Source organism: Choloepus didactylus, chromosome 3 (genome assembly GCF_015220235.1).
Source record: "Choloepus didactylus isolate mChoDid1 chromosome 3, mChoDid1.pri, whole genome shotgun sequence".
Classification (NCBI taxonomy): domain Eukaryota; kingdom Metazoa; phylum Chordata; class Mammalia; order Pilosa; family Megalonychidae; genus Choloepus; species Choloepus didactylus.
This window is the reverse complement of record NC_051309.1, coordinates 41627581-41655475: the sequence shown is the minus strand read 5'-3', so window position 1 is coordinate 41655475 and position 27895 is coordinate 41627581. Positions and strand designations below refer to the sequence as shown.

Here is a 27895-nt window from a genome sequence, read left to right as displayed (position 1 = left end):
AGAAATCTCCTTTTCAGAGCCAGTCCCCAGCCCTCACGGTTCACCAGTCAAGAGCCAGAGTTGGTACCTGGCTTTATGCGTCCGTTTTCTTGGGGCACAGCTGTTTTCCAGTATTCTGAGCTCAGCTGACTCCAAAAGGCTTTTATTTTATTTATTTTTTATTTATTTTATTTTAATCTTATTTTATTTTATTTTATTTTTCCCATCAGCTCCACCTCCTGTATGCCAGGAGACACCTCAGGGTTCCTTTCCTGGTTCCTCTGGGTTAGCTGTGCTCATAGCTGTATTCAGCATTCCAAATTTGTTAATTAAAATCACATTGGAGGTTGGTTGAGCTATCTTCCCTTGCTTCTAGTAGAGCCTGCTTCTTTTTCCCCAAAGGAAGTGTTCCAGCTCAGACTGCCATGCCAGTGGGGGAGGGGCACCAGCCTTTCCAGTGTGGGGGCTTTTCTTACAGTTTTATGCTGTGATCTTGGCCCTTCTATCCATTCCAGACTGGTGTACAATTTTTTTAAAATACTCATTTTATTAAGATATATTCACATACCACACAGTCATACAAAACAAATCATACATTCGATTGTTCACAGTACCATTACATAGTTGTACATTCATCACCTAAATCAATCCCTGACACCTTCATTACCATACACACAAAAATAGCAAGAGTAATAATTAAAGTGAAAAAGAGCAATTAAAGTAAAAAAGAACACTGGGTACCTTTGTCTGTTTGTTTGTTTGTTTGTTTCCTTCCCCTATTTTTCTACTCATCCATCCAAAAACTAGACAAAGCGGAGTGTGGTCCTTATGGCTTTCCCAATCCCATTGTCACCCCTCATAAGCTACATTTTTATACAATTGTCTTCAAGATTCATGGGTTCTGGGTTGTAGTTTGATAGTTTCAGGTATCTACCACCAGCTACCCCAATTCATTAGAACCTAAAAAGGGTTGTCTATATTGTGCGTAAGAGTGCCCACCAGAGTGACCTCTTGGCTCCTTTTGGAATCTCTCTGCCACTGAAGTTTATTTCATTTCCATTCACATCCCCCTTTTGGTCAAGAAGATGTTCTCCATCCCACGATGCCGGGTCTACATTCCTCCCCAGTGGTGTACAATTTGTGTACAATCACAGATGTCCCCCAAACAATGTTCCAGACAGTTCTTGGCTATTTACCAGCTTCTCTAGTGGATTAACTACATTCCACACCTCCATCTTGCCCCGCCCTCCTGTATTCATTTTTAAATGCTTTGGGCAAATACATCCAGGAAGCTGCTCTAGTTCTAAGTAATGTCTGAGGTGAGTGAAATAAAGGAAAATCCCTGAGTTGATCCCTCAGGGAGCCACTAGACAGGTCAAGACACTCAACCACAGTTCTTTGAGAACAAGGTCTGTACTGCTCATCTGGCACCAGGAAGCCACATAATGGGGGGAAATCACATTAATTTATGGGGACAGATATTCTGATAGTGAATGAAGGAATCATTGAGATTCTGAGTTTAGTCAGTGGAGGTCTGAGATCAATCATCCACTCTTTATACAACTTAATGTATACTATATTTCTAGAATTTGGACCTATATCAAGATATTCTGACAAACAACCACAATCTTCAGGATACCAGCTGCAACGTCATGACCAGAGACAAAGAACCTATTGTCAAGAACTTTCATTTTGTTTGCATTGTGACCTTAATTGTTGGGATCATAATCCAGTTCTCTGTTGAAACTGAATTTGCAATAGACATGTCAAAAAAAGGCCTTACTCATGTCTCAAAAGACCTGCCACCAAAAACCCAAGTCATAGATGTGTCTGAAAACTACATATCTGAGCTACAGGTGTCTGACATCAGCTTTCTGTTAAGGCTGAAAGTTTTGATACTTTCTCACAATAAAGTCCAGCTCCTTGATTTAAGTGTTTTCAAGTTTAACCAGGATTTGGAATATTTGGATTTATCTCACAATCAGTTGCGGAAAATATCCTGCCACCCTTTAGTGAACCTCAAGCATTTAGACCTCTCATTCAATGACTTTGATTCCCTGCCCATGTGTAAGGAATTTGGCAATTTAACCCAATTGGATTTCTTGGGATTAAGTGCTACTAAGTTACAACAATTAGACCTGCTGCCCATTGCTCATTTGCATCTGAGTTACATCCTTTTGGATTTAGAAGGTTATTATGTGAAAAAAAATGAGACAGAAAGTCTTCAAATTCTGAATACAAAGAAACTTCACCTTGTTTTTCATCCAAATAGTTTATTCTCTGTCCAAGTGAACATATCAGTTAACACTTTAGGGTGCTTAGAAATGACTAATATTAAATTGAATGGTAAGAACTGTCACATTTTAATGAAATTTATATTAGAACTCACCAGAGGTCCAAGCTTATTGAATTTTACCCTGAACCATGTGGAAACAACTTGGGAATGCTTGGTTAGAGTTTTTCAATTCCTTTGGACCAAACCTGTAGAATATCTCAATATTTACAATTTAACAATAGTTGAAAACATCAGGAAAGAAGATTTTGTTTATTATAAAACTGCCCTGAAAGCATTGAAAATTGAACATATTACAAAAACAGTCTTTATTTTTTCACAGTCAGCATTATATACAGTGTTTTCTGAGATGAACATTATGATGCTAACCATAACAGATACCCCTTTCATACACATGCTTTGTCCAGAGAAACCAAGCACACTTAAGTTTTTGAACTTTACCCAGAATGTTTTCACAGATAGTATTTTTGAAAATTGTTCCACTTTAGTTAGATTGGAGACTCTCATCTTACAAAAGAATGGGTTAAAAGACCTTTTTATAGTAGGTCTCATGACTAAGGATATGCCATCTTTGGAAATACTGGATGTTAGCTGGAATTCTTTGGAATTTAGTAGAGATGAGGGAAATTGCACTTGGGTTAGGAGTATAGTAGTGTTAAATTTGTCTTCAAATAGATTTACTGACTCTGTTTTCAGATGTCTGCCTCCAAAGATCAAGGTACTTGATCTCCACAATAACAGAATAAAGAGCATTCCCAAACAAATTATGAAACTAGAAAGTTTGCAGGAACTGAATGTTGCTTTCAATTATTTAATTGACCTCCCTGGATGTGGTTCCTTTAGCAGTCTTTCTTTATTGATCATTGACCATAATTCAATTCCCCACCCATCAGCTGATTTCTTCTCCAGTTGCCAGAATATTAGTACAGTACGAGCAGGAAACAATCCATTCCAATGTACATGTGAGCTAAGAGAATTTATAAAAAATATAGGCCAAATATCCCGTGATGTAGTTGAGGACTGGCCTGATTCTTATAAGTGTTACTACCCAGAAAGTTATAAGGGAACCCCATTACAAGACTTTCACATGTCTCCATTATCCTGCAACACATCTCTGCTGATTGTCACCATTGGGGCTGCCATGCTAGTATTGGTTGTTATTGTGACCTCCCTTTGCATCTACTTGGATCTGCCCTGGTATCTTAGGATGGTGTGTCAGTGGGCCCAGACCCGACACAGGGCTAGGAATATACCCTTAGAAGAACTCCAAAGAACTCTCCACTTCCATGCTTTTATTTCATACAGTGAACATGATTCTGCCTGGGTGAGGAATGAACTGGTACCTCGTTTAGAAAAAGAAGATATACGGATTTGCCTTCATGAGAGAAACTTTATACCTGGCAAGGGCATCATTGAAAATATCATAAACTGCATCGAGAAAAGTTACAAGTCCATCTTCGTTTTGTCTCCCAACTTTGTCCAGAGTGAGTGGTGCCATTATGAGCTCTACTTTGCCCACCATAAACTCTTTCATGAAGGATCTGATAAGTTAATCCTCATCTTGCTGGAACCCATTCCAGAGAACAGCATTCCTGGCAAGTATCACAAGCTGAGGGCTCTCATGGCACAGCGGACTTACTTGGAATGGCCCACTGAGAAGAGCAAATGTGGACTTTTTTGGGCTAACATTAGAGCTGCTTTCAGTATTGAATTAACGCTAGTCACTGAAAACGATGATGTGCAAACTTAAAAAGAAAGTTGGGAGATCCAACTGAACTTAAGAAAGCATTTTCAACTTGAATTTTGATGGACACTTTGGTTTTAAGTTACTGTCTGGATGAGGCCTTTAAGAAAGACTTAGTGAAAACTGTGGCTCAACTTAGCTGGAGAATTAGGCTAGGAGGTGAGGTCATGCTCAGACTTGCCAGCTGGAGATAGCTCAATCTCTTCTGGTTTAAGCATTCTTTTTCATATTGAAACAGTCTCTTTTGAGTAAATGCTCAGCCATAAAGGACCTTTACCTTCCCTTCTCCTTTCCCGAATGTATTCTGTGTGAATGCAGGATTTTATTACCTTCATAGCCACAAAGAAAGCACCATCCTCAGAACTGTATGGATGGTTCCTTGGATTGATCTTCATTGGCCTCTGGGTGAACTTCATCATTCTGTTCAACTTTAGGGCTTGGGAAAAAATTAAATCAGCTATGGAAAATAAAAAAGCTATTAGCTTCATATTTGAATAATAACTTATTAAAGTTTTGACACTGCTACACAAATATGCAATTGACCAGTGGAATTCTTGGCATAATAATTTATGTATATAAAGGGAAATATAACCTTGGTTTATCGTCCTAGGCTGTTGAGGCTAAAGACATGGGACCGACCTGGTTGCCAAGGAAACTCAGAGCCAAATTCATTAGCAACTGGATTTGAATGAGACTTTCCTGGTTGTCTTAGAAACTGGCTAAAGCCTCAATGCTGACAAAGGCAGTAAATGATCCCACATCTTATACAGAGGTACTAGGCACAGCCATGCTAGACTTACTAAAAGATAGCAGAAAGGGTCTTGCAGCTATCAATCCATATTACCCATCTCCAGACCGTATAAGGGCTTCCAAAGGGTGATTGAAGTATCATTGAATAGAGCTTCTAAACCTGTGGGGAGATTGCATTGGATTTCTTCCAAAGGTAAACAAATGGGAATCTAAGCTAGTACTAAGAAGAGTAGTCTGGCATCCCGGTCCCTGATTGAAAGCTTTCAGGAATGCACAGTTAGAAGGGAGCAAACAAGATATGATGAGAGAGCTCTTGGCAGAGCTTCATGAGTGTCCCCTGGAGTGTGGGGGCTGGTGGATATGATGTACCTAGAGACTGGTAAATAGTGCCTGGCAAGTACAGAAGCTTGATAAATATTTGTTGAATGAAGGGATGAATGCTTCTCACCTGGATAATTTAGACGGTGAGAGAACTGGCTTGGACAAACCAAAATGACAGGATAAGGAGAGAGGGGCAGCAGCGGCTGCAGCCTGCACCTCCACCATTTGGAATCACAAATTACGTGGATTTCCTGCAGGTCATGTTGACCACGGGGAAGGAAGCTGAGTATGAGTTGTCCTGATGCGAGCTCATCCAATGGGCAGCCTATTGTGCAAGTGGACTGTAGCAGTAACAAAAGTCAGGGGTACAGGGGAAAGAGATGTGTTGGGAGAGGATGCTGCAAGAGATCAGCCAGAGTGTCTGCCATTGGCATCAAGAAACTGTGCAAGAAGGAGGTCCATTTTAGGGTGCATCACAGATGCATCCCATGAAAGAGCCAACATATGGACTTTGCCATCTGACTTATCCAGTAGTTAAATGCAGGGATATTTGCCCCTGTTTGTCTAATTCTCCCCTTGCAGTGGTCTGGAGATATCCAGAATATAGAGAAGGCAGAGGAGGTAGAAGTACAGCAAAGAAACTGACCATACTCCTCCTCCTTCATTGCAAGTCAGGCCTGAGCTGGGGCGGAGCAGAAGTTTTGAATTAGATGTGAGATTTGATATTAAATTGGACCGGTCTGGATGTTTTAATGCCTAACTTGTCACTAAAATCTATGTGATCTTCCCGATATTCATGAATGATAGAGAGAGACCCAACAGAACCTGGTTATAAGGCAGTGATTAGAGAAAAGTAAATCCCTTTCCTTCTGAGTGAAGTTCATTCAATAAGCAAATTTCATAATTAATAATTGTAAAGAAAGTCTTACTGGAATAGGATTATAGTCATCTTCTGTCTGCTCCTTTATCTGCAGAACATTTATTGTCCTTCATAAGCCCTTTCCAAATGGTAAATTCTTCCATAGTCTCTGGTGGACTGTTAACTAACAAAACAAAACAAAACAAAACAAAACAAAAACAACCACACACACACACACATGCATGCACAAAACCAAACACCCAAACACAACAACAAAAAAAACTATGTCACATATTCCACATAATCAAATATTTTAAACAGGTATCAGTATGTTTTCCCCAAAATATTGGTGACATGGAAAATATAGAATTTTAAGATGTTACAGGCACATGAAATCTCTATCAAAAAGACTTTTATTTTAGGTAAAGTTTTCTGTCTTCAGGAGTCCTGTCTTTTCTTTGTTGAATTCTCTGGTTGCAAGTAGTAAATGCCAACTCGAGACAAGAAGTATTTATTTAAAGGATGCAGAAGTGTCTAACAGAATCCAAAAGCAGGAGCAGAACTGAGCTCCAAGAAAGTTTGGAAGAAGAGACGATAAACTCCCAAATTTTTCTACACCACTGAACTCTCCAGCCCCAACCAATCAGCCACTGGGGCTGGTGGGTAGGGTGCCAGCGAAGGAGCAGGGAGTGGGATTGTGTAAGCATTGCTGCGGAGAGCCTGCCTCATGACCGCTACTGAGAAGGATAGATTGCAGATGAATTGAAAATTGTTGTGACAGAGATTGCTAGTTGTCCACCCAAATCTGTCCTCTCCTCATTTAATATTTGAAAGCCTGAGTTTTATCAGGGCACCGACAACCAAGCTAAGGACTACATCTGCCAGCCTCTCTTGCAGCTTGATGTGGACATGTAACAACATTCTGGAAAATGGGATATTACTGGAACTTATGTGCCATGTCTGGTCTGTGTCCCTAAGAAAGATGAACATGGATCCTTTGCTCCTTCTGCTTTACACTGGTTCAGAGAGAAGAACAGCAGGGGCCATCTAGAACCAGAGATGGAAGCCGCATGTTGAGGGCATGGTACTCATTCCGCATTTGGGGCTGCCCAAGCCAGCCTCCCATCAAGTCCTGGACTATCCACCTCTGTTATATGAGAGATAGATAAACTTCCTTCTTGCTTAAGCCACTGTACTCTTGGAACCCTTTGACAGAGATTCTTAGTCTGTATCTTCTTGAATACAGATATTTACAGCACACTGGTAGTGGCACTGTCTTCTCAGATTTTCTACCTATGTGTACCTACTATGAGGAGGGTACACGTGGTCCACTCTGGGACCCTAGCTAAGTTGCCATTATCTCTCACATGTACTAGTGCAATAACCTTCTAAATGACCTCCTTGTTTTTACTCTTGCTTCACACATTGTCCAAACAGTAATCAGAGTGATTGTTTTTAAAGTGTAAATTATATTAAGCCACCCCCTCCCCACCGCCCTGTTTCCCACCTTCTAATGACCTCCCATTGCAGTTAGAATAAAAGGGAAGCTCCTCATCATGGCCCATTTTGCCGTCATGCTTTGCCTTCCTCCCCATGCTGGTTTGAATCTGTTATATACCCCATAAAAGACTATATTCTTTTAATCCACTCTTGTTGGGGCAGACCTATTGTAGGTGGGACCTTTGGGTTAAGTAGTTTCCATGACCCACCCAATTGTGAGTAGGGCCTTTTGATTAGATTATTTCCATGGAAACATGAACCCGCCCATTCAAGGTGGGCCTTAATTAGTTTACTGGAGTCCTTAAGAGAGCTCAGGGAGAGAGAGCTCAGAGCCAACACAGACCCAGAAGCTTGGAGATGCAGACAGAAAGATGTTTGGAAATGCTAAGCTGACAGATGAAGCCCAGAATTTGCCCTGGAGAAGCTAAGTGAGAATCCACAGATGCTTAAAGGGAAAGCCACTGGAATCAGAAACTGAAAGCAATGCAACCCAGGGGCAAAGGACCAGCAGATACCAGCCATGTGCCTTCCTAGCTGACAGAGGTGTTCTGGACACCATCGGCCTTTCTTCAGTGAAGGTATCTGTGCCAGTGATGCAATCTTGTGGGGGCAGATGTAAGTGTTGATTAGATAGGAATTCTGTGATTGTTTCCATGGAGATGTGACTCAATCAACTGAGTGAAATGTTGGATTGGATAATTTTCATTGAGGTGTTACCCTGCCCATTCAGGGTGGGTGTTAATTGGATCATTGGAGTCGTATAAAGGAGTTCACAGACAGAAGGACCTCAGAGCAACTGAGAGTGACATTTTGGAGAGAGCTGCAGCTGAAAGACACATTTTGAAGATGGCCATTGAAGGCAGAATTTTGCTGATGCTTTGGAGGTACTAGCCCAGAGTTTGGCCTGAGAAGCTGACACAGGGACATTTTGGAGAACACCACTTTGAAATGCAATCTGGGAGCAAGCAGACGCCAGCCACATGCCTTTCCAGCTAACAGAGGTTTTCCGGACACCATTGGCCATCCTCCAGTGAAGGTACCCAATTGCTGATGTGTTACCTTGGACACTTTATGGCCTTAAGACTGTAACTGTGCAACCAAATAAACCCCCTATATAAAAGCCAATCCATTTCTGGTGTTTTGCATAACATTTTGCATAACAGCAGCATTAGCAAACCGTAACAGTATCCTCTTGTTGATGCCTTAGTTTGAACACTTTTATAACCTTAGAACTGCAAATTTGTAACCTAATAAATCTCCTTTATAAAAGCCAATCCATTACTGGTATATTGCATTATGACAGCTTTAGAAAACTGGAACACTCCTCCTCTGAACTGACCTCTGATTCTAATCCCACTGTCTCCCTTGCCCACAGCACTCCTGCCACACTTGCCTTCTTGCTATTCCCCAAATGCATTGCATAGGCTCCCCACCTCTGCCACCCCTGCACATTGCACTTGCCACTCTTTCTGCTAAGAATAGTATTTCCCCAGAGCTTGCTTAGCTTGTTCTTGCCATTCGTATCTCTTCCTCAGAGAGACCCTCCCCCACAGAATTCACAATCTAAAGTAGTGTACCCCCTCCCCCAGTCACTTTCCATCTCATCCTTTATTTTCTTTACAGCACATATCAGCCTCTGAAATTAGCTCATTTACTTAATTGTTTACTTGTCTGTTTCCCTCAGTTGACTGTAAGCTTCAGGAGAACAGGAAGCTTTTCTGCCTTGTTCACTACTTATCTCCAGTGCTGAGAACAGTGTAGACACTGGTTGGATGAATGAATAGCTCTGAGTGGCCATGATCATAAAATGTCCTTGAAGTCTTCAGTCTCATTTTTTTCCTTATAATTTTATTGAGATGCAGTCACATACTATATAATCATCCAAAGTGTACAATCAATTGTTCACAGTATCATCACATAGTTGTGCATTCATCACCACATTCAATTTTTGAACATTTTCATTGCTCCAAAAAAAAAGAAGAGTAAAAATAAAAGTAAAAAAAGAACACTGAAAACAACCCATCTTCCCCATCCCCCCCTATTATTCATTTACTTTTTGTCCCCACTCTTCTACTCATCTTTCCATTCACTGGATAAAGGGTGTGTGAGCCACAAGGTTTTCTATAATCATACAGTCACACCGTATAAGCTATGTACTTACACATTCGTCTTCACGAAAAAAGGCTACTGTGTTACATTTCAGCAGTTTGAGGTATTTCCTTCTAGCTATTCTAATAGCCTAAAAACTAAAAAGGGATATCTATGTAATGCATAAGAATAACTTCCAGAATGACTTCTTGACTCCATTTGAAATCTCTTAGCCCCCTTCAGTCTCATTTTTAAAACCCATACAAATACAGCATTCTTGTCCTCAATCCACCTATGTTTCTGCTGTGTCTTCAATTGGCCCCCATCCACTGCTACACATCTCTGGTCATACCACAATTTGAGAATTTTGCTTTAATGTGTTTTCAGTTATTAACACTGCAATGGGAATAAAAACCAGTTCTTTAATAAGATGATAGGTTGGAAGGAATGGGATGCAGGTAGGACAAGTTTTGATGGCAAAAGGGATGAGAAATCTAGACTATTAGTCAGGGAGTGCTGCTGGGATGAGCCCAGTGGAAAGGTCTCTGGACCACCCTGGGGTGACATGAGGGTTTCAGTCCTCTGGCTGGGAAGGCCTTTCAAAGGGTGCACGGCGGGTGCAAAGTTGGAAGTGAAAGGGCACCACGGGCAAATAAAGCATCATTGGTTGCTTTGCTGGAGTTGGTATGGCTGTCTTTGACAGTCTGGAGATTCAGCAAGATGTGCAGTAGAAAAATAAATAAATGCTATTTTAGGGAGGAAGAAGAGTGTGAAACAAGATGCTTAGGAAGTCAGAGGTGGAATGAAAGGAAAGACAGGCAAAGATAGAATGAATGAGTGTGAGAGATTAGGAAAGAGGCAGTGGATGGATGGATGGGAAATGGGAGAGCTTATGAGTTTTAATGAGAAAGGAAGCACAAAAAACAATACTGGGAAAGGAGGAAGTCTATCTATGTGTAGATTGCTGGCGATTGATTGAATTAGAAAGGAATAAGAATAAATTACAGTGAAAGAGGCCTGGGGGGATTTCTAAAGCCAAGGGGACTTCCTGAGGCTTTTAAATTATAGTTAGTTTTTAAGAAATCCCAATGAGTTGTCCAGTCTAAATAAGAAGTAGTTTTAATTTTTCTCTAAGTGATTCCATAAACTGGATTCTGAAAGTCTCCCCTTCCCACCTCTTGATGACATCTGGCGAAGATTTCATACCTCTCCAGTCCCTTTGAAATACTAATAGTTCAATAAAGTTAACAATTTTTTTTTTTTATATCTCACTCCATCTAAAGCTCTTTGCCTCTCCCTACATCCTAGGCTAGGCTTATAGCTTGACCTTGGAGTACAGATGGGGGGTGGGCATGGTTTTCTTGAGATACACAATTCCTGCTTTCTCTGTCCCAGGGCTAGCTCTTCTGATGTGGAGACCAGGGATGAGGGGTGGGAGGCAGATATCCTTTTTATATAATTGTATTAGATAAGATACAGACTAAACTGCAGGACCTGGAGATCCCAAACATGGGGGCTTAAATAAAGTAGAAGTTTCCTTCTCTCTTAAATAATCAGTCAAATATAGTCAAGAGGTCTAGGATAGGTAGATGTCTTTACTCCACAAAGGCTCAGGCTGGCCAGTTGGGTCTTTCCTATATCTCTGGTCTTCTCCTCTGGCCTCCATTCTCCTATACACGGAGCCCCAGGAACTAGTGAAGTTCTCTTGTGCTTTCTCTGAGTATCATGGACCCAGGGAAGCTGAGGTAGAGATACTACACCTTTCCCAGGTACATGATGCCTCAGTCTCTAATTTCCTGTTGGGAAGGGCTGCTCCACCAGAAATCTCTGGGTGAGAAGTAGACACCAGGGCTTCTGTTCACTTATACTCTGAAAGCCAGGGTGTATGTGTAATGTTCTGCTAAGACTGCTTATGGAGAGGATGGGGGAAACTGGGTGATCTGGCACATTGCTGCATCAAGGCCAGCATCCTTCCGAGGAAAGAGATGCCTAGTCTCCCTTTCCATCTCTGATTCTAATGGGACTCCCTCTTTACTTGGCTTGGGGAGGAGAAGAGGGCACAGCCTTTTGTCATAAACCCTTGGATCCCAGTGTTGGCGCCATGACTCTCTCACTGCCCTTCTCAGCCTTCTTAGGTAAACTGCTTACTGGTTAGGTTAGGATAGGGTAATGGTAGGGATGTTACTATCTAGTTCAACTGCTTCTTAGAATACCCCAAGAAAAGTGCCTGGCCCCAATTGTTTGCAGCTCTCTTTAGAATATGAGGTATGTAACACTGCGTTCTCAGTTTTGGGCCCAAGTCACAGGAAAAGGTCCAGTCACCACCCTATAACATAATCAGTTGGGAAGGGAAACCATAATTGTTGGTAGATGTCTTAGTTTGCCAGGCTGCTGAGACAAATACCACACAGTGGGGTGGCTTTAACAACAGGAATTTATTGGCTCATGGTATTGAGGCAAGAAGAAGTCCAAAATCAAATTATCAGCAAGGCTTACTTTCTCCCCGAGTCTGGATGTTCTGGTGCCGGCTGCTGGCAATCCTTGAGGTTCCTTGGCTTGTATTTCTGCTTCCCGTCACATGGCCATATCCTCTCCATTCTGGCTTCTGTGACTTCTCAGTTCTCTTAAAAGTCCTTCAATACTATGGATTAAGACCCACCCTGATTCAGTTGACCACATCTTACCTAAAAATGAAAACATCAAAAGTTCCTATTTATTATGAGTTCATACCCATGGGTGTGCAGATTAAGATTAAGACCATGTGTTTGTTGGGGTACATTATTCAACCTACCATGGTAGGCAATTACAAAGCAGATAAGCAATCTAAAAATTTATCCTAAAGTTAGATTAAATAATCAATAAAAAGACATATCCATAGTAATGGGATAAAGGACAGAGAATAAAGGTAAGAATTTATGCCCAATGGTCCATCTATAAAGTCCACTAAAAGGGATATCTCTTAAGAAAATAATTGTTCATATGCATCCTAAGGAAATATATGAACAATGCTGCTTATTGCAGAGTTGTTTATAATAACAAAATTGGAAATAACTTAAATGCTTAACAATAGATTGGTTAAATAAATTGCGAATAAAAATATTTAAAAATACATTGCAAATAAAATGGAATATGTTTACTAACAATAATGAAATTGTGGATGAATATCTATGGACATGAAAAGATATTTATGATGTAATGTGGATTGAAAACGCAGATTACAAAAGCAGATTACAAAAAGTATATATAGTATGATGCCATCCAATTGTTTGTGTGGGTGTATATATGCATGTGTGTGTGTGCGTGCACCTGTGGGTGTATGTGCATGGTGGTAAACTGGTACAAACTTTCTGGATAGTAATCTGACAGTATACCTCAAGAGTTAAAACGTGTTCATACGTATGGAAAAAATTCTGCATGGTTGCTCTTGAAAATAATAATAATGGGTATCTCTAGGTGGTTGGAGTATTGTTGATTTAATTTTTTTCTTTTTGTTTATTTATATTTCCTGATTTTTCTTTAGTAAACACTTGTTACTTAGACAATAAAGAAAAAAACTAAAAACTAATGTTTATGAAGAACACATATACATATATTACACGTTATGAAGAACTGTTAAACATAAAGCAATGTGGAAGTGGTGTGCTGGGTGACTCATGCAATTAGCTTGTGAGAGCTAATTGCAAAATATTCAGGAATTTTGCAAACTGTTCAGTTGATAGCTAGAAATCAACCATGGTAGGAATAGTTATACCACAGAAATTGGCAAATTCTACACTACTGAATGATAGTAATAACAAAGAAAAAGTCAAGTTACTTATTTACATCAAATGTATATATTTATTGTTTCAAAAGAGTACAAAATGAAATGGTAAACAATGGGGGGAAATGTTTACAAAAAGCTGGATAGAGGATTAATGTCAGTAACATTACATATTGTATTAGTTAGGGTTCTCTAGGGAAACAGAATCAATGAGAAGTGTCTCTGACTATCAAATTGTAAAAGTGACTCACGCAACTGTGGGTATGCATGAGTCCAAATTCTGTAGAGCAGTCAACAAACTGTCAACTCCAAGGAATATGTCCAATGAACTCCTCAGGAAACGAACCAGCAACTTTGATGAACTCCTCAGGAAATGAACTGGGATCTTCGAAGAAAGTGTTTGATGAACTCCTTAGGAAACAAACCAGCAACTTCGACGAACTCCTCAGGAAATGCTTCACTGGGCAGCCGAAGAAGAAGTGAAGGTCCTCTACCTGTCTTGCTTATAAGTCTTCAACTGATTAATTGGATTAAATCCAGTTAATTGGATTAAATCTCTCATTGTGGAAGGCACACCCTTTGGTGAGTCATCAGTCACAGCTGCAGTCAGTTGACTGATGATTTAATAAACCAGCCTGTTGGTTTATTAACCAGCCTCAAACGTCCTCACAGCAATTGTTAGGCCAGTGTTTGCTTGACCAGACAGCTGGGTACTATCACCTGGCCAAGTTGACACATGAACCTAACCATCACAGTCCACCCCTTGTCAGCTTGGCAGTTATATACATCACCTAAAATCATATTTTATCTCTAAGTAGATAACAATAACAGACATATATTTTGCCTAACAATACTCTGCTGTGCAGCATACATCTGGAAATGCACTAAATCTCTCCAAAATGGGGTGCAAGTCCTTGAGTGACATTTGCTCTTAAAATTGATTTCCTTTAGCTTAAATACAGCAAAATGAACACTACGGGTTATGCCATATGACAAGGGAATAAGACAGAGAAGAAAGCAAATGAGGAGGAAATATTCATGTCATCATAGTCCTCGTTTCTGTAACTGGTCACATGGCCGTAGTTCATATTTATCACTACCTTCTTCCACTACCCATTCCATGTTCCCTTTACCCTCAGCAAGCACTTCAGCTGGCCTAGTGGGGTGACCCAAACCTTCATTCCTGAAGTTTCTTGGCCATTGGTAGTCCTGCCTGGATTGGGTTGTTGCAGTTTTCCATTGACCATAATCACAGGGCATGGTAGTACTAAGGGACGCCCTAGGGGATCTCCTGTATTCCAGGAAAACTCTTCTTTACTTCCATTGTGTAGTTGGCAGTGCGATTTCCCCTTGATAGTCAGGATCAATCACCCCAGCCAGTACAGTAATCCCCTTCCTTGCCTGTTGATTCAGAGGCATAAGAAGCCCAAAGTGGCCAGGTGGCAGTCTTAACTTCCAGTTCAATGGGATTATTGTTGTGTTTCCTGGTGGAAGCACTCCTCCTTTTGGAACCAAGACCTTTAGACCAGCAGAGCTTAAGCTTGCAGGGACAGAAAGCAAAAATTTACCTAGTGGATCACTAGGAGTGATAGTGAGTGGTGCCACTCCTGTTTCCACCCCTTGATTCCTGGACCCATGAATCCTGGCTATGGGAGAAACAGTACTTAAATTTGGCAAAACAAAATCACCACTGTAAACCAACCCCCTATCAAATATAACATTTTACCATCATCCCAGTGATATCCCTCTTTCCTTCCTAGTTAATCATTAAAAATATTCTCCATTACACAGGAGCAACAACTAGTCCGTTATTTATTTTTAATCAGGTAATTTGTCCTGCCATTTACATAAAATACCTCATGTTATAGTCACTCTTCTGTGTGATGCTCTTTTTGAAAATTCAAAATAATGTCTTTGAAATATATCCGTAGTATTGCATGCATCAGATGTCTATTACTTTAAAAATTTTTGTACTATTCTTTTGCAGAAATCAACCACACATTATTTTTCAATTTTTCTTTGATAGACAGCCGCACAATTTCTACACTTTAGCTAATGAGAACAAGTCTGCCATGAACATTCATATACAAACTCCTTTGGATCTATTCATTCATCTTGAGTACGTAAGAGAAATATGACTTACTGGTTCACGTTAGTTTTAAAAGAAACTGCTCAAATTTTTTTGAATTATTGTATCATCTTGAATACCACCAAAATTTATGAGATGTTAGGTTGAGCACTATTACCACAATTATTTGACATTGTCAGGATTATTAATTTTAGAATTAATATTCACCTGTCCCATGATTATAAGCTAAGTGTTAAGTATGGCCAACAGCTCACAGTGGCTGCTTCTCAAGTACTGAACAGATAACTAGGCAGAAATTTGTTCCAGAAGCACAGGGCCATGAACATTTATCTATTGCACAGGAGAAAATAAAATTATAACTCTTGGAAATTTTAGTAGATGGATTGAGCAAATTTCAAAATAATTAAATAGAAATTTTAGTAGAAATAATTTTGAACTCTTCTTTATATGTAACCATCTATCTAGCTTTAAATGATGCATTATCTCAGGAAACCAAGTCTCAGAGATCAACAAATACAAAAATTTGTTTTTTGTTCATCACGTATGCCCTGTACATTGTGTGTTCCCTATACAAATATTTAATTTTAATAGAGTGTGCTTGAGATAGTTTGTATTATTCTTTTATAATGCAGTATAATCATCCAGAGAGTGCATACCAGATAATCATCCAGCGAGTACAATAATGGTTCATGTTATTATATATAGTTGTGCATTCAGCACCACAATCAAATTTGAACATTTTTACTACTCAAAAAAATAAGAATAAAAAATAAAAATAAAAAAGAACACCCAAACACCCCATAACTCTTATCCACCTGATATTTATTTATTTTTGTGTTTATTTTCTTACTCATCTGTCCAACAATGGATAAACGGAGTGTCAGTCACAACAATATCACAATTACACAGTTACACCACAAAACCTATATAGTTATAAATATTTTCAAGAATCAAGGCTACTGGATTACAGTTCAACAGTTTCATGTATTTCCTTCTAGCTATTGAAATACACTAAAAACTAAAAATGGATATCTATACAATGCATAAGAATAACCTGAAAAATGACCTCTTAACTCCATTTGAAATCTCTCATTCACTGAAATTTTATTTTGTTTCATTTCTCTTCTCTCTTTTGGTTCAAGAAGGCTTCTCAATCCCATGATGTCAAGGCCAGTCTCATCCCTGGAAGTCATGCCCCACATTGCTAGAGAGTTGTATACTTCTGGGGTCATATCTCACCCAGTGGGGAGGGGAGTGAGGTTACCTGCAGAGTTGGATTAGAGAGAGAGGCCATATCTGAGAAACAAAATAGGTTTTCTAGGGGTGAATTTTAGGCAAAATTATACATAGGCTTAGCTTCTTGCAGGAATAAGTTTCATAAGGGCAAGCCCCAAATGGGATACTTATTTTAATTGGTACTTGGAAGCTTCCAAATGCAGTACAAACTCCAAAATTGTGTCTCTCCAAGAAACAAATTCAAAATCAGCAAAACCCAACAAAGACTAGACTGAATGCATTACTAAAACCTGAAAAGCCATCTGACATTTCTGCCTCTGAACCACCCTGTCTTCCTCCCCCTCTATATCCTACTTTAGCTGAACTTCCCTTTTCCCATGACCCGCCTAAGCCCCTCTAAACCTTCTACATCTCCTTTCCCCCTTTAAAACTAAACCAAATGAGGGAGGACCAGGAATTTCATCTGTTACATATACTCCCTGGACAAAGGCAGAATTTAAGAGCAATTAACAAAGATTTACTGAAGACCTAGTAGGCTTTGCAAAGGAATTTAATCTTATCATCCAAACTTGAGAACAAGAATACTCAGAATTTACTAACACATTCACATGTCTGTTGGCAAAGGTCATGCTAAAATTTCAATGGACAAAGCTATTTGGAAAGATCTCCTAAATGATTTTTCTAAATGACTGGCTACTGATAAAACCAAAGTGTTTAAAGTAGCCAAAGAACTTCACAAAGCTATACCTGAAGTTGCTCCCCAAATCATTGATTGGAAAAAATTCAACAATGTACTAAAAAACCTGATGAGCCCATATATGACTACTACAATACAGAAGAGAAAACGTTTAAACAATTTTTAGGTCTCACCACATTAATTAAGAAACTTCCACCTTATTCAATTCCACCATTGTTAATGGCATCTAAGAAGACTTAAGTACTAGGTTCGAGCATAAACAATTAAACTGGGCCACAATGGAACCAAATTACTTAATCTTGCGGACCAGTTAGACTGCTCCTTTAAAAGGGCAGAAAAAAGAAAATCATCCCTAGCCAAAATGGCTCAAATCTAATTATCCCAAACCATGAGTTTTCATCTGAAACAGCTAAACAACCCCACTAATACCCTTAAATTCTTACTCCACCCCTTAGATCCCTGTTTTGGAACCAGGGTCCACGGTGCTGACACACGCCATTACCGTCAGCAACCTGGGCATTGTAAAGAGACTGCCCAAAACTTAAAAATCAAAACAAAACCTGTGAAAAGGAAGCAACAAGTTATCCAGTCTTGAATGCCCTCTTTGCCCTCTTATAAAAGCAGGGACATGCTAGGGATGCTATGGTGATAAAATAGAGTTTTTTTCCAATTGTTCACACCACTCCATTAGGTTAAATTCATCTGAAATTGGAAATGAGGAAATACTGGTTCTCATATATGCTGGGGCTGCCTTCTCTGTCCTAAACCCCACTGTCCTCACAAATCTTCCTCCCTGGAGTACTGGAATGGTTCAAATGGTGGGGGTTTCTAATATGCCAATGACTGTTTTTAAATCTCTTCCAGTTCCTTTCCAACTAGGACCTCTCCAAGGTACTCATCAAATTTTATTATTCCCTTCTGTCCCAATTCACCTTCTTGGCAGAGACCTTCGTGGACTTTTCCAAGCCCTGTATATCTTTCTTCCCAAAGGGGGAAATTAATTTAGAACTCTTAGAACCATCAGAACCAAGTTCAATAGACAAAGAAAAGGAATTGGATCCTGTATGTATTTCTGTCTTTTCAGTCAAAGAAATAAAGCCCAACAACCACCCTCTTTTAGATAATATTCCAACCAATATATGGTCCATATCACCTACTGATATTGGATACATTCTCTCTGCCCCACCTATCAAAATCCAGGTAGACCCCCATAAACCCTTCCCCCAATATAAAACAATACCCCTTAAATGAAGAAGCAATTGCAGGAATTAAGCTCATAATAAAGGAATCTATACAAAATGGTTAATTATTCCTTGCACCAGCCCATGCAATACCCCTAACTCTCTCTGTCTATAAACCTAACAGACATGGATGGAGATTTGTAAAAGATTTAAGAGCAATTAATAATATAATAATTCCCCATCATGCAGTTGTAACTAATCCACACACCTTGCTTATAGCCATTCCACCAGAAAACAAGTTTTTCATGGTTGTAGATCTTCATAGTGCTTTTTTCAGTATACCAGTGGCTTCAAAAAGTCAATTATTATTTGATTTTACCTGGAGTGGACAAGAGTTCACCTGGACAGTCATGTCCCAGGGATTTAATCACCCCTCAAGGCCTCCTCCTGGACTATGATCGAATTCAGAGTTTTCTCAATTTTCCTCTTCCCAAAACCAAATAGCAATTAAGATTTTTAGGCCTTGTAGGGCATTGTAGGAATTGGATCCCTAATTTTTCTTTACTAGCCCAAACTTTACACACCTTATGTAAAATTTAACAAATTGAACCCCTTCTTTGGGATGAAACTAGTCAAAATTCCTTTAAGAAAATGTGGTAGTTTGAAGTTGTTATGCACCCCAGAAAAGTGTTCTTTTAATCCATCCATGTGGGTGTAGACATACTGTGGATGGAACCTTTTATTAGGTTGTTTAGATTGAGATGTGACCCACCCAATTCAAGGTGGGTCTTAATCCTTTACTGGAGTCCTTTATGAGAGGATAAAGGACAGAAAAAAAATCCAGAGAGCTTAGAGAGAGAAACATCCAGAGAGAGCTGAGAGAGAGAAACCCAGAGAAGCAAGCAAAGGTACACAGAAGCTGAAAGAACCCCTAAAGCCAGAAGCTCAAAGCAATGGGCCCTGGGAGAGGACCAACAGACAGTCTCCATGTGCCTTCCCATGTGACAGAGATGTCCCAGATGCTGGCAGCCTGTGTTCAGAGAAGGCATCTTCCTCTCAATGCCTTAATTTGGGCATTTTCATGGCCTTGGAACTGTAAATTTGTAAACTAATAAATCCCCATTGTAAAAGCCAACTCATTTCTGGTATATTGCATTCCAGCAGTTTTAGCAAACCAAAACAGATTTTGGTACCAAAGTGGGGTGTTGCAATTTGCAAATACCAAAAATGCTGGAAAGGCTTTATAAATGGATAAGGGGAAGATTCTGGAAGAACTGTGAGGAGCTTGAGAGAAAAGGCCTAAATTGCTTGGTAGAGACTCTTGGTAGAAATATGAACTCCAAAGATTCTTCCAACAAGGCCTTAGACAGAAATGATGAATGTATTGCTGCCAACTGGAAGGAAGGTGATCCTTGTTTTAAAGTGGCAGAGAATTTGGCAAAATTGAGTCCTGGTGTTGTATGGAAGGGAGAATTTGAAAGCAATGAGCCGGGATACTTAGCTGAAGAGATTTAAAAATTAAATTTGGAAAATGCAGCCTGGCTTCTTCTTGCAGCTTATAGTAAAATGCAAGAGGAAAGAGATAAGCTGAGAACTGAACTCTTGGGTACAAAGAAACCAGAAATTGATGGTTTGGAAATTTTCCAGAAAGTGAGTCCTCAGAGAATAGAACCCCTTGTGAGGATTTAACCAGTCAGTCATTTCAGTATGAGGCAGGATTGGAGATGGAGTTATCCAGAAAGGATTTGTGGAAAGTCCTATTGCCTGATGGTTGGTACTCTGTGTGGTGCATGTGAAACCAATAGGTTTTTTGCAAGATCTGTATAAATGGAAACACTGCCAGCCTAGACTAAAAGGGACAGATTGAAGGAAAAATGACTTTAAAGGCAGAACCATAGAAACTAAGGTTGGAGCAAAGAAACTTTGGTCCGGGAGAGTTGACCCACCCATGCATATGGGAAGGGTGAGTTTGCCCCAGAGTTTGAAGCAGGTGACTTTCCTCCTCATTGTTCAGGAACAATGCTGCCACCCCAGGCCTCAGAGAGGGTGAAGCACATTCCCTGGGGATTGGGGAAAGTCTGGTCTGTGCCCCAGAGATGGCAGAAAGTCTGGCTGCCACCCAGATGCTGGAGGAGAGTGGGGCCGAGAACACAGCCATCTCCCCAATACTTGGATAAGTTGGAGCCCTCACCCCATTGTTTAGAGAGAACAGGGTCACTATGCAAGCCCTGGGAAAGGGTGCAACTGCTGCTCTCTCAAGCCCTGAGGATAAAATGTCATTCTATGGTCACTGCCCAAATAAATATCCCTGAAGACTAAGAAAATGATCAAATAAGAAGGAGAAGTTGTAGTAGAAGAGTTAGGATTTTACAAATGATTATGACTGCCGGATCATTATATAGATATTTCTTTTTAGTTTCTAATGTATTAGAACAGCCAGAAGGAAATACCTGAAATTGTGGAACTGTAAGCCATACTATACTTTGAAATTTGCTCTATAACTACCTGTTAAACTGTATTTTGAAATTTATCACTTTTTTGTATATGTCATATTTCACAATAAAAAATGTTAAAAAAGAAGTCATGTTATAGATGACTCTCAGAACTTGAAATTTAATGAAGTATGCCCTGCAGGTTTTCAGAACTGTTTGGGATCTTTGACCCTGTTTTCCTTCCAGTTTCTCCCTATGGAAATGGGAACATTTATCTATGACTGTCCCTCCTTTGTAAATTGGAAGCAGGTAACTTGTTCTAAGTTTCACAGGTACATGACCAGAGGAGAATTTTGCCTTAGGGCAGACCATGCCTGTAACTGATTTTAATGAGACTTTGTACTTAATATTGTTACTGAAATGATTTAAGGCTTTTGTGATATTGTGATGGAATGAATGTATTTTGCATATGGAAAGAACATCTTTTTGGGATCCAGAGGGTACAGTGCATTGGTTTAAAGCTGTTATATGCCCCTAGAAAAGGCCATGTTCTTTTAATCCATTCCCATGGGTGTAGACCTATTGTGGATGGAACCTTTTGATTAGGTTGTTTCAATTGAGATGTGACCCTCCCAATTCAAGGTGGGTCTCAATCCTTTACTGGAGTCCTTTATGAGAGGATAAAGGACAGCAATAATCCAGAGAGCTTAGAGAGAGAAACACCCAGAGAGAGCTGAGAGAGAGAAACCCAGAGAAGCAAGCAAGAGCACACAGAGGCTGAAAGAGCCCCTGAAGCCAGAAGCTGAAAACAGTGAAACCTCGGAGAGGACCAGCAGACACTGGCCATGTGCCTTCCCATGTGACAGAAGTGTCCCAGAGGTCAGCAGTCTGTCACATGAAGAGAAGGTATCTTCCTCCTGATGCCTTAATTTGGGCATGGAACTGTAAATTTGTAAACTAATAAATCCCTACTGTAAAAGCCAACCCATTCTGATATATTGCATTCCAGTACCTTTAGCTAACCAAAACAGAAAATAAAGCATAGTTTGCTCAGCTCTCCCGCTCTAAGACATCCTAATTACAAATTAACTTTTTTTCCTTTTTTGTCTGTGAGAGAAGGGAACACCTAGGGGGTCCTTACTTAAAAACATGGAGATCACCACAGGCTGCTAAATATTATACCCATCAATTGGATGTCATAGCCAGGAAACTTCTCCTTGTATGAGATCCATTGTTGTGACAGCAAAACTCTTCAGAATCAGTCGAAGAATGAACCATGGGAACTCCCTGAACCATTCATGTACCTCATTCTGTTGAAGCACGTCTTACTTTTCATTACACACAGCCTCTCTCTACAAATATTAACTTATAAGGAGATTCTTTTACTTTGCCCTCCCAATGTCTCCTTTGTTCATTGTCACAACCTGAATCCCGATGCTTTGCTTCCTGTTACTTCTGATGAAACTGACGTGACTGTATAACATTAACAGACCAATTATTAACTCCCCACATGGTTGTATGTGAAGCCTCAATTGATAATGCAGACATTATCTGGTATACAGATGGTCCCTATTTAAAGGATTGTTCAGGAACCTATCAAGCTGCATATGCCGTTACTTCTAATCATGAAATACTAGAAGGAAACCCACTTCCCAAAGCCACATCAGCTCAGCAGGCAGAACTGCAGGCCTGCACCTTTGCAAAAGTTAAAATAGCCAATATATACACTGATAGCCAGTGTGCTTTTGGTGTTGTTCATGATTTTGATATGCTATGGAAACAATGAGGTTTTCTGACCTCAAATGGAGGAAAAATTAAAAATAGCTCCTATGTCATGGCACTATTAGATGCTGACTGTTATCAAGGGTCTTATCTATAATCAAAATTCCTGACCATTCTCAGGCAAATACGGAGGAAAGTCTTAGAAATAATATGGCTGACAAAGCTGCAAAACAAGCAATTTTAAACTCTAAAACTGCTTCTATAATGATTATACCTCCACAAGGGAACTAAAATTAATGCTTATTTGAGTTTACCAAAAATGTTCCACCTAAGGAAATACAAAAATGGATCCACAAAGGTTGCACATATGACAAGAAAGTCAACCTCTGGATCAGTCCTGGTGGAAAACCTGTCCTCCCTAATTTAGAAATTATTCACAATATGACTCATTGGAGTACAGACAAAATGGTATACTAGGAAAAACAATATTTTTGGGAACATTCTGTTTTCGTTTCCTTGGTTTTCAAGCAAATAACATGCAATCGGTTGGCTTAAACAAGCTCACAGTTTTGAGGGCCCCCCCCCGCCAAAAAAAAAAAATTCCAAATGAAGGAGCCATCAAGGTGATGCTTTCTTCCCAATGACTGGTGTCCAAGGGCTGGCTGCTGGTGATCCTTGGTTCTTGGCTCCTGTGTCATGTGACAATGCACAGAGCAGCCTCTCTGACCCTCTGCCTTCTCTCCTGATTCTGTTGACCTTCAGCTTCTTGCTTCCCATGGCTTTCTTTCACTGTCTGACTTTCATTCCGCTTATAAAGGACCCCAGTAATGGGATTAAGACCCACCCTGGGCCACATCTTAACTGAAGTAACCTCATCTAAAGGTCCTACTTACAATGGGTTCACACCCACAGGAATGGATTAAGCTTAAGAACATTTTTTTTCTGTGGTACATATAGTTCCAAACCACCACACCTACCCCTAAATTGCTATAAAGATATATAGCTTAATCTTCCCTAAACATAATCCAGGAAAACCCCTTCATAGATCACAAGGGCATTTTCCTATGCCAAATGGACCTTTTAAAATTTGGCAACTGGATTTTATCCAACTATCCCCATCCCAAGGCGATAAATAATTCTTAGTAATGATTTGTATGTTTTTCCATTGGGTTGAAGCCTTTGCCTGCAGACAAGCCACTGCAACAACTACAGCCAAAATATTACTAGAAAAAATTATCCCAACCTGGGGAATACCTTCAGAACTCCATAGTGGCTGGGGAACTCATTTCACAGGACAAGTTATGAAAAACACATGCAAAATATTGTCCATTTCCCAAAACTTTCATTGTGCTTATCACTCTCAATCTCTAGGCCTAGTAGAAAGAACTAATGGCATCGTAAAAACTCAATTAGAAACATTTACAGAAAACTTCAATTTACCATGGCCAAAGGTTCTACCTATACTTTTTATTAAATCTAAGTTCTACACCTTTTGGAAAACATAAAATATCCCCATTTGAAGCTATAATAGGGAGACCTATGAAAACAAACTCTGTAATAAACTCTGCCTCATAAAAGGAAATATGCTAACCTATTTTTGCCAGGAACTAATAACAACTTTAAAGAAAAATAAAACCTTGGTGGGGCAATCCTTTTACAGCATGCTCCTGGGAGATGAAGGTATTCAAAACCATAATCTTCAGACTAGTATATTGAAAGACACCTCTATAAAGATGCACTCCAACCTTTGGAAATACTTTTAACTATTCCATGTGCAGCTAAATTAGAAGGTATTGATTCTTGGATTCACATTTCTCGTTTAAAGAAAGCTCCTAGCCCTGCCTAGAAATCTATTCTTACTGGGGACCTAGGGCTCAAAATTACCAAGATTCTGGAAAACAGATAATACCTGAGACAGACAACTAATTCAAGACTGAGGATGAGGCCTGTATAATTAATACTTATTGGTGATCCTAGGCCTAAGTCACAAAGAAGTAGATGGCATCTGATGTTATACAGCTAACCTAAGAGCCAGGAACAGACCTGATTTTCATCATACTAGGATGGACTTAATAATACCTGCTACGATCTTCATCATTTTCTTACTTGCATTTTTATTTCTTCTCCACCCCTTCTTTTGTACCCCAATCTATCTTTGTCTTTCCTATAATGAATCTTATCCATCTTAAACTCCTCATTTTGTCCTTTACTCTCTCTTCTTGTTCTGTTGCCACCCACCAGCCTCTTTTCGCATTTGTACAAAGAATTGTTGATCTAGGCAAAATATCAAACTGCTGGGTCTGGGCTAATTTAGACTCCAAAGAAGAGCCCCAGTTATTGGCCACCCCCACAGATATTCAAACCAGGATAAATACAGAAGACATAATTCATACAGACCAAGTTTGGAACAAAAGGGACGAACATTCAATAGATAAGTATCAGAGACTGTCACCCCATTGGACACACCTTACTGTTGAACAGAAAGGGGTCCCATAGGATAAATTGCCCAAATTATAAAGAATTTCTCTCTCTGCACAAACAATGATAACAGCACAGGACCTCATTTATGTAGGTACTATCCCAGACAACCTCTGTAACCAAACCCTTTGGTATGACCAAGAGAAGGGCAAATGGTATCCTCTCTACGATACAACAGTCAAACATGACACTGACGAAGATAAACTTGACATATATTACTTCAACTTAACTGAAACATCAATTTGACCATTGGAACTTTTTTCAGGGTATTGGAGAGCCAGTGCTATCCTTATTTATAACTCTGACAATCATGCTATCTCACTGATTTTCAGACATCACTTGGGCACAAGCCCCTAATCGCCCTTCATTATAACCATTCACACAGCCTATTACCTCAAATACACCACAATGCCCATCATGCAAACCCCACAAAACCCTACAAATTTTTAGATTTTATCTGTAAAGATGCAGATGCCTCCAAATCTGGAGATTGTGAAAGGCACAAACGAAACCACTGGATTAAGGGTGACACTAACTCTCAGTCTGGCCAGTACAGGTTATTTCTTCCTATGTGGAAAGAATGCCTATTTTGCCTACCACCTGCCTGTAGTGGAAACTGCACAATATCAGCCTTAATCCCTCACCTGGAAAAGAAGGATAAACCAGAAACAAAAGATATAACTAACCTAGGGTCTCATGCTTATTAACTTATATATCTTTTCAGATTTAAAAGAGATACCACAGAACTAGAACTCAACCTACTTATTAGAGATCTGGTGATGGCTGGAATTTTCTAAGTATTATTTGGTTTCATGGAATTTCCCAACTAGAAAAAGCCATCCAAAACATATCTAGAACTCTTAAAAGCACTTTTAATTATACCATCAAAGCAATAGAAAACTAACAAATCTACATAGATAGCCAGCAAAAGTTTTCTACAAAATCACAGAGCACTTGATATCCTTACAGCTCAACAGGGGGAAACATGTGCTCTCTTAGGAGAACAGTGTTGCTTCCAAGTAAACCAATCTTGCCAAATTCAACAAAACATTAAAAATATCGAAGAGAAAATTCAAATATTGCATGCAAGAGTGAAACCTAAAGAATGGTGCTTAAACCTTGGAACCTGGGAAAACTGGATTTACAGCATATTTCAAGCATTACTAATCTTTCTTCTTATTGTAATAATTACAGTATCTCTTATTCACTGTCTCATTTCCAGAATAGCAACTGTAGCCACTGTCCAAATCATGCTAATGCACAAAACCCAAGCCTTTTATCTTGAAACTCACACTTATGAAAACCCCTAAGAATGTCTAAGAAGCCCCCTGCCTGCTTGTTCTCTTGTGACTCAACTGTGGCCTCTCTCTAAGCCAAATTCTACAAATAAACACAATACCTTCCCCCTACATGGGGCATCATTCCCAGGGTTAGGCTTCCCCGGCACAGGGCGATTAAAGCCAAATGTTGATCAGAGATGCTTTTGGAGAAACATCTTGATCAAAAGGGGGAAATGTGAAATGAAATAAAACAAAATGGAGTAACTTGGGCTAAGAGAATCAAAATGGAATCAGAAAGTTGTGCATACAAAAGAGCCCTTATGCCACTACCCCCCAAATCACCACTGCAAGCAAAACCTAAAAGCTTATAAAAAACATCCCTTTCTGGGAAAACAAAACTTATTTCTAAAGTCCCACCCCTCCCCACCCTCCACCCTAACTAACTTCTCTTTTCTTCTTCCTCTTTTCCCCTTCAAATTCTCTTGCCTGACCATCCCAACTTGAGACACAATTTAAGTTGCTACCTGAACATGGGCTCCCCAAATTGCGATTCTAAGACCCCAAATAAATGCCTTTTTGTTGCTTTGCAGCTCAGTTTGTTATTTCTTGGTTGACACCAGACTAAGTATGTAAGCTTTATGGCATTTATCACCCCCACTGCTATATCTGCTCCTGGCTGTGAGGGATCTGCGTCCTTCCACAGTAGCCATCGGGGTCTGACACCTTTCATTGAAGCTGACCTTACTTTGTCTCTTCTCTGTGTGGGCAAACACTGTTCTGACCAGCGCCTGTGTGAGTCGTGCTTTTGTTGGCGACTCCGACACCTGCAAGCCACGGAGGGGGTTGGGTCCCCAGGACTGCTGCTTCTGGTGGCAGGCATTTTGTTATGCTATTTGCTACTCTCCACACAGTGGGACGCCTTCCTTGGAGGTGTTAGCAGGAGTCTCTCTTCTGACCAATAGTTCGGTGCAGTGAGCAGGGTCTCCAACAAAGCCCGCTGTGGCATGTTGGGGGCGTCAGTTCCGTGGTTCCCCAGTGCGGTGGCTCCCCGGGGGTGACGCAGGTGCTGGCCTCCTTCTGGCTGCATGGGGACAGGTGAGAAGCAAATACCCCTACGGTGTCTAAAGGGTCACAAATGACCCCCAAGGGGAGTCCAGCTGGGTGCAGGGGGCCCGGCCTGGTTGGGTCTGTTTGCCAACCCCACAGTGTGAAGATCCAGCAGAGAACTTTTGGGAGGTGCTAACAGATCCCACGAGGCGTTCTCGGAGAATGCTAGCAGATTGTATATAAGCTTCACGGTTCCGAGGGGGATCACTGGTCCTCTTTAGATCACGATTCCCTGGCCGAGCTTGTCTGGTGACTCAGATGAGAGATCCAGTAGCGGGGTTCAAGGAACACTAAGGGAACGTTTCCCCAGCCATGGCTAAGGCCCTCTCACAATGAAACCAGCTGGTGGGGATAAGGGACACCCACGAGCAGAGTAACT

At 40.2% G+C, this 27895-nt stretch overlaps 2 protein-coding genes across 3 annotated transcripts in view; both read left to right on the top strand.

Moving 5' to 3' along the window:
• The window catches only part of TLR6 (toll like receptor 6), a 52157-nt gene extending 46320 nt beyond the window's left edge, over positions 1 to 5837 (top strand). The window contains exon 2 of the mRNA XM_037829580.1: positions 1566 to 5837. Coding sequence (XP_037685508.1) covers positions 1632 to 4022 — 2391 coding nt within the window. The 5' untranslated portion in view covers positions 1566 to 1631 and the 3' untranslated portion in view covers positions 4023 to 5837. The remainder of the gene's footprint in view (positions 1 to 1565) is intronic.
• Positions 1 to 27895, top strand: part of TLR1 (toll like receptor 1) — a 103975-nt gene that overhangs the window by 46290 nt on the left and 29790 nt on the right. The window lies entirely within an intron of this gene.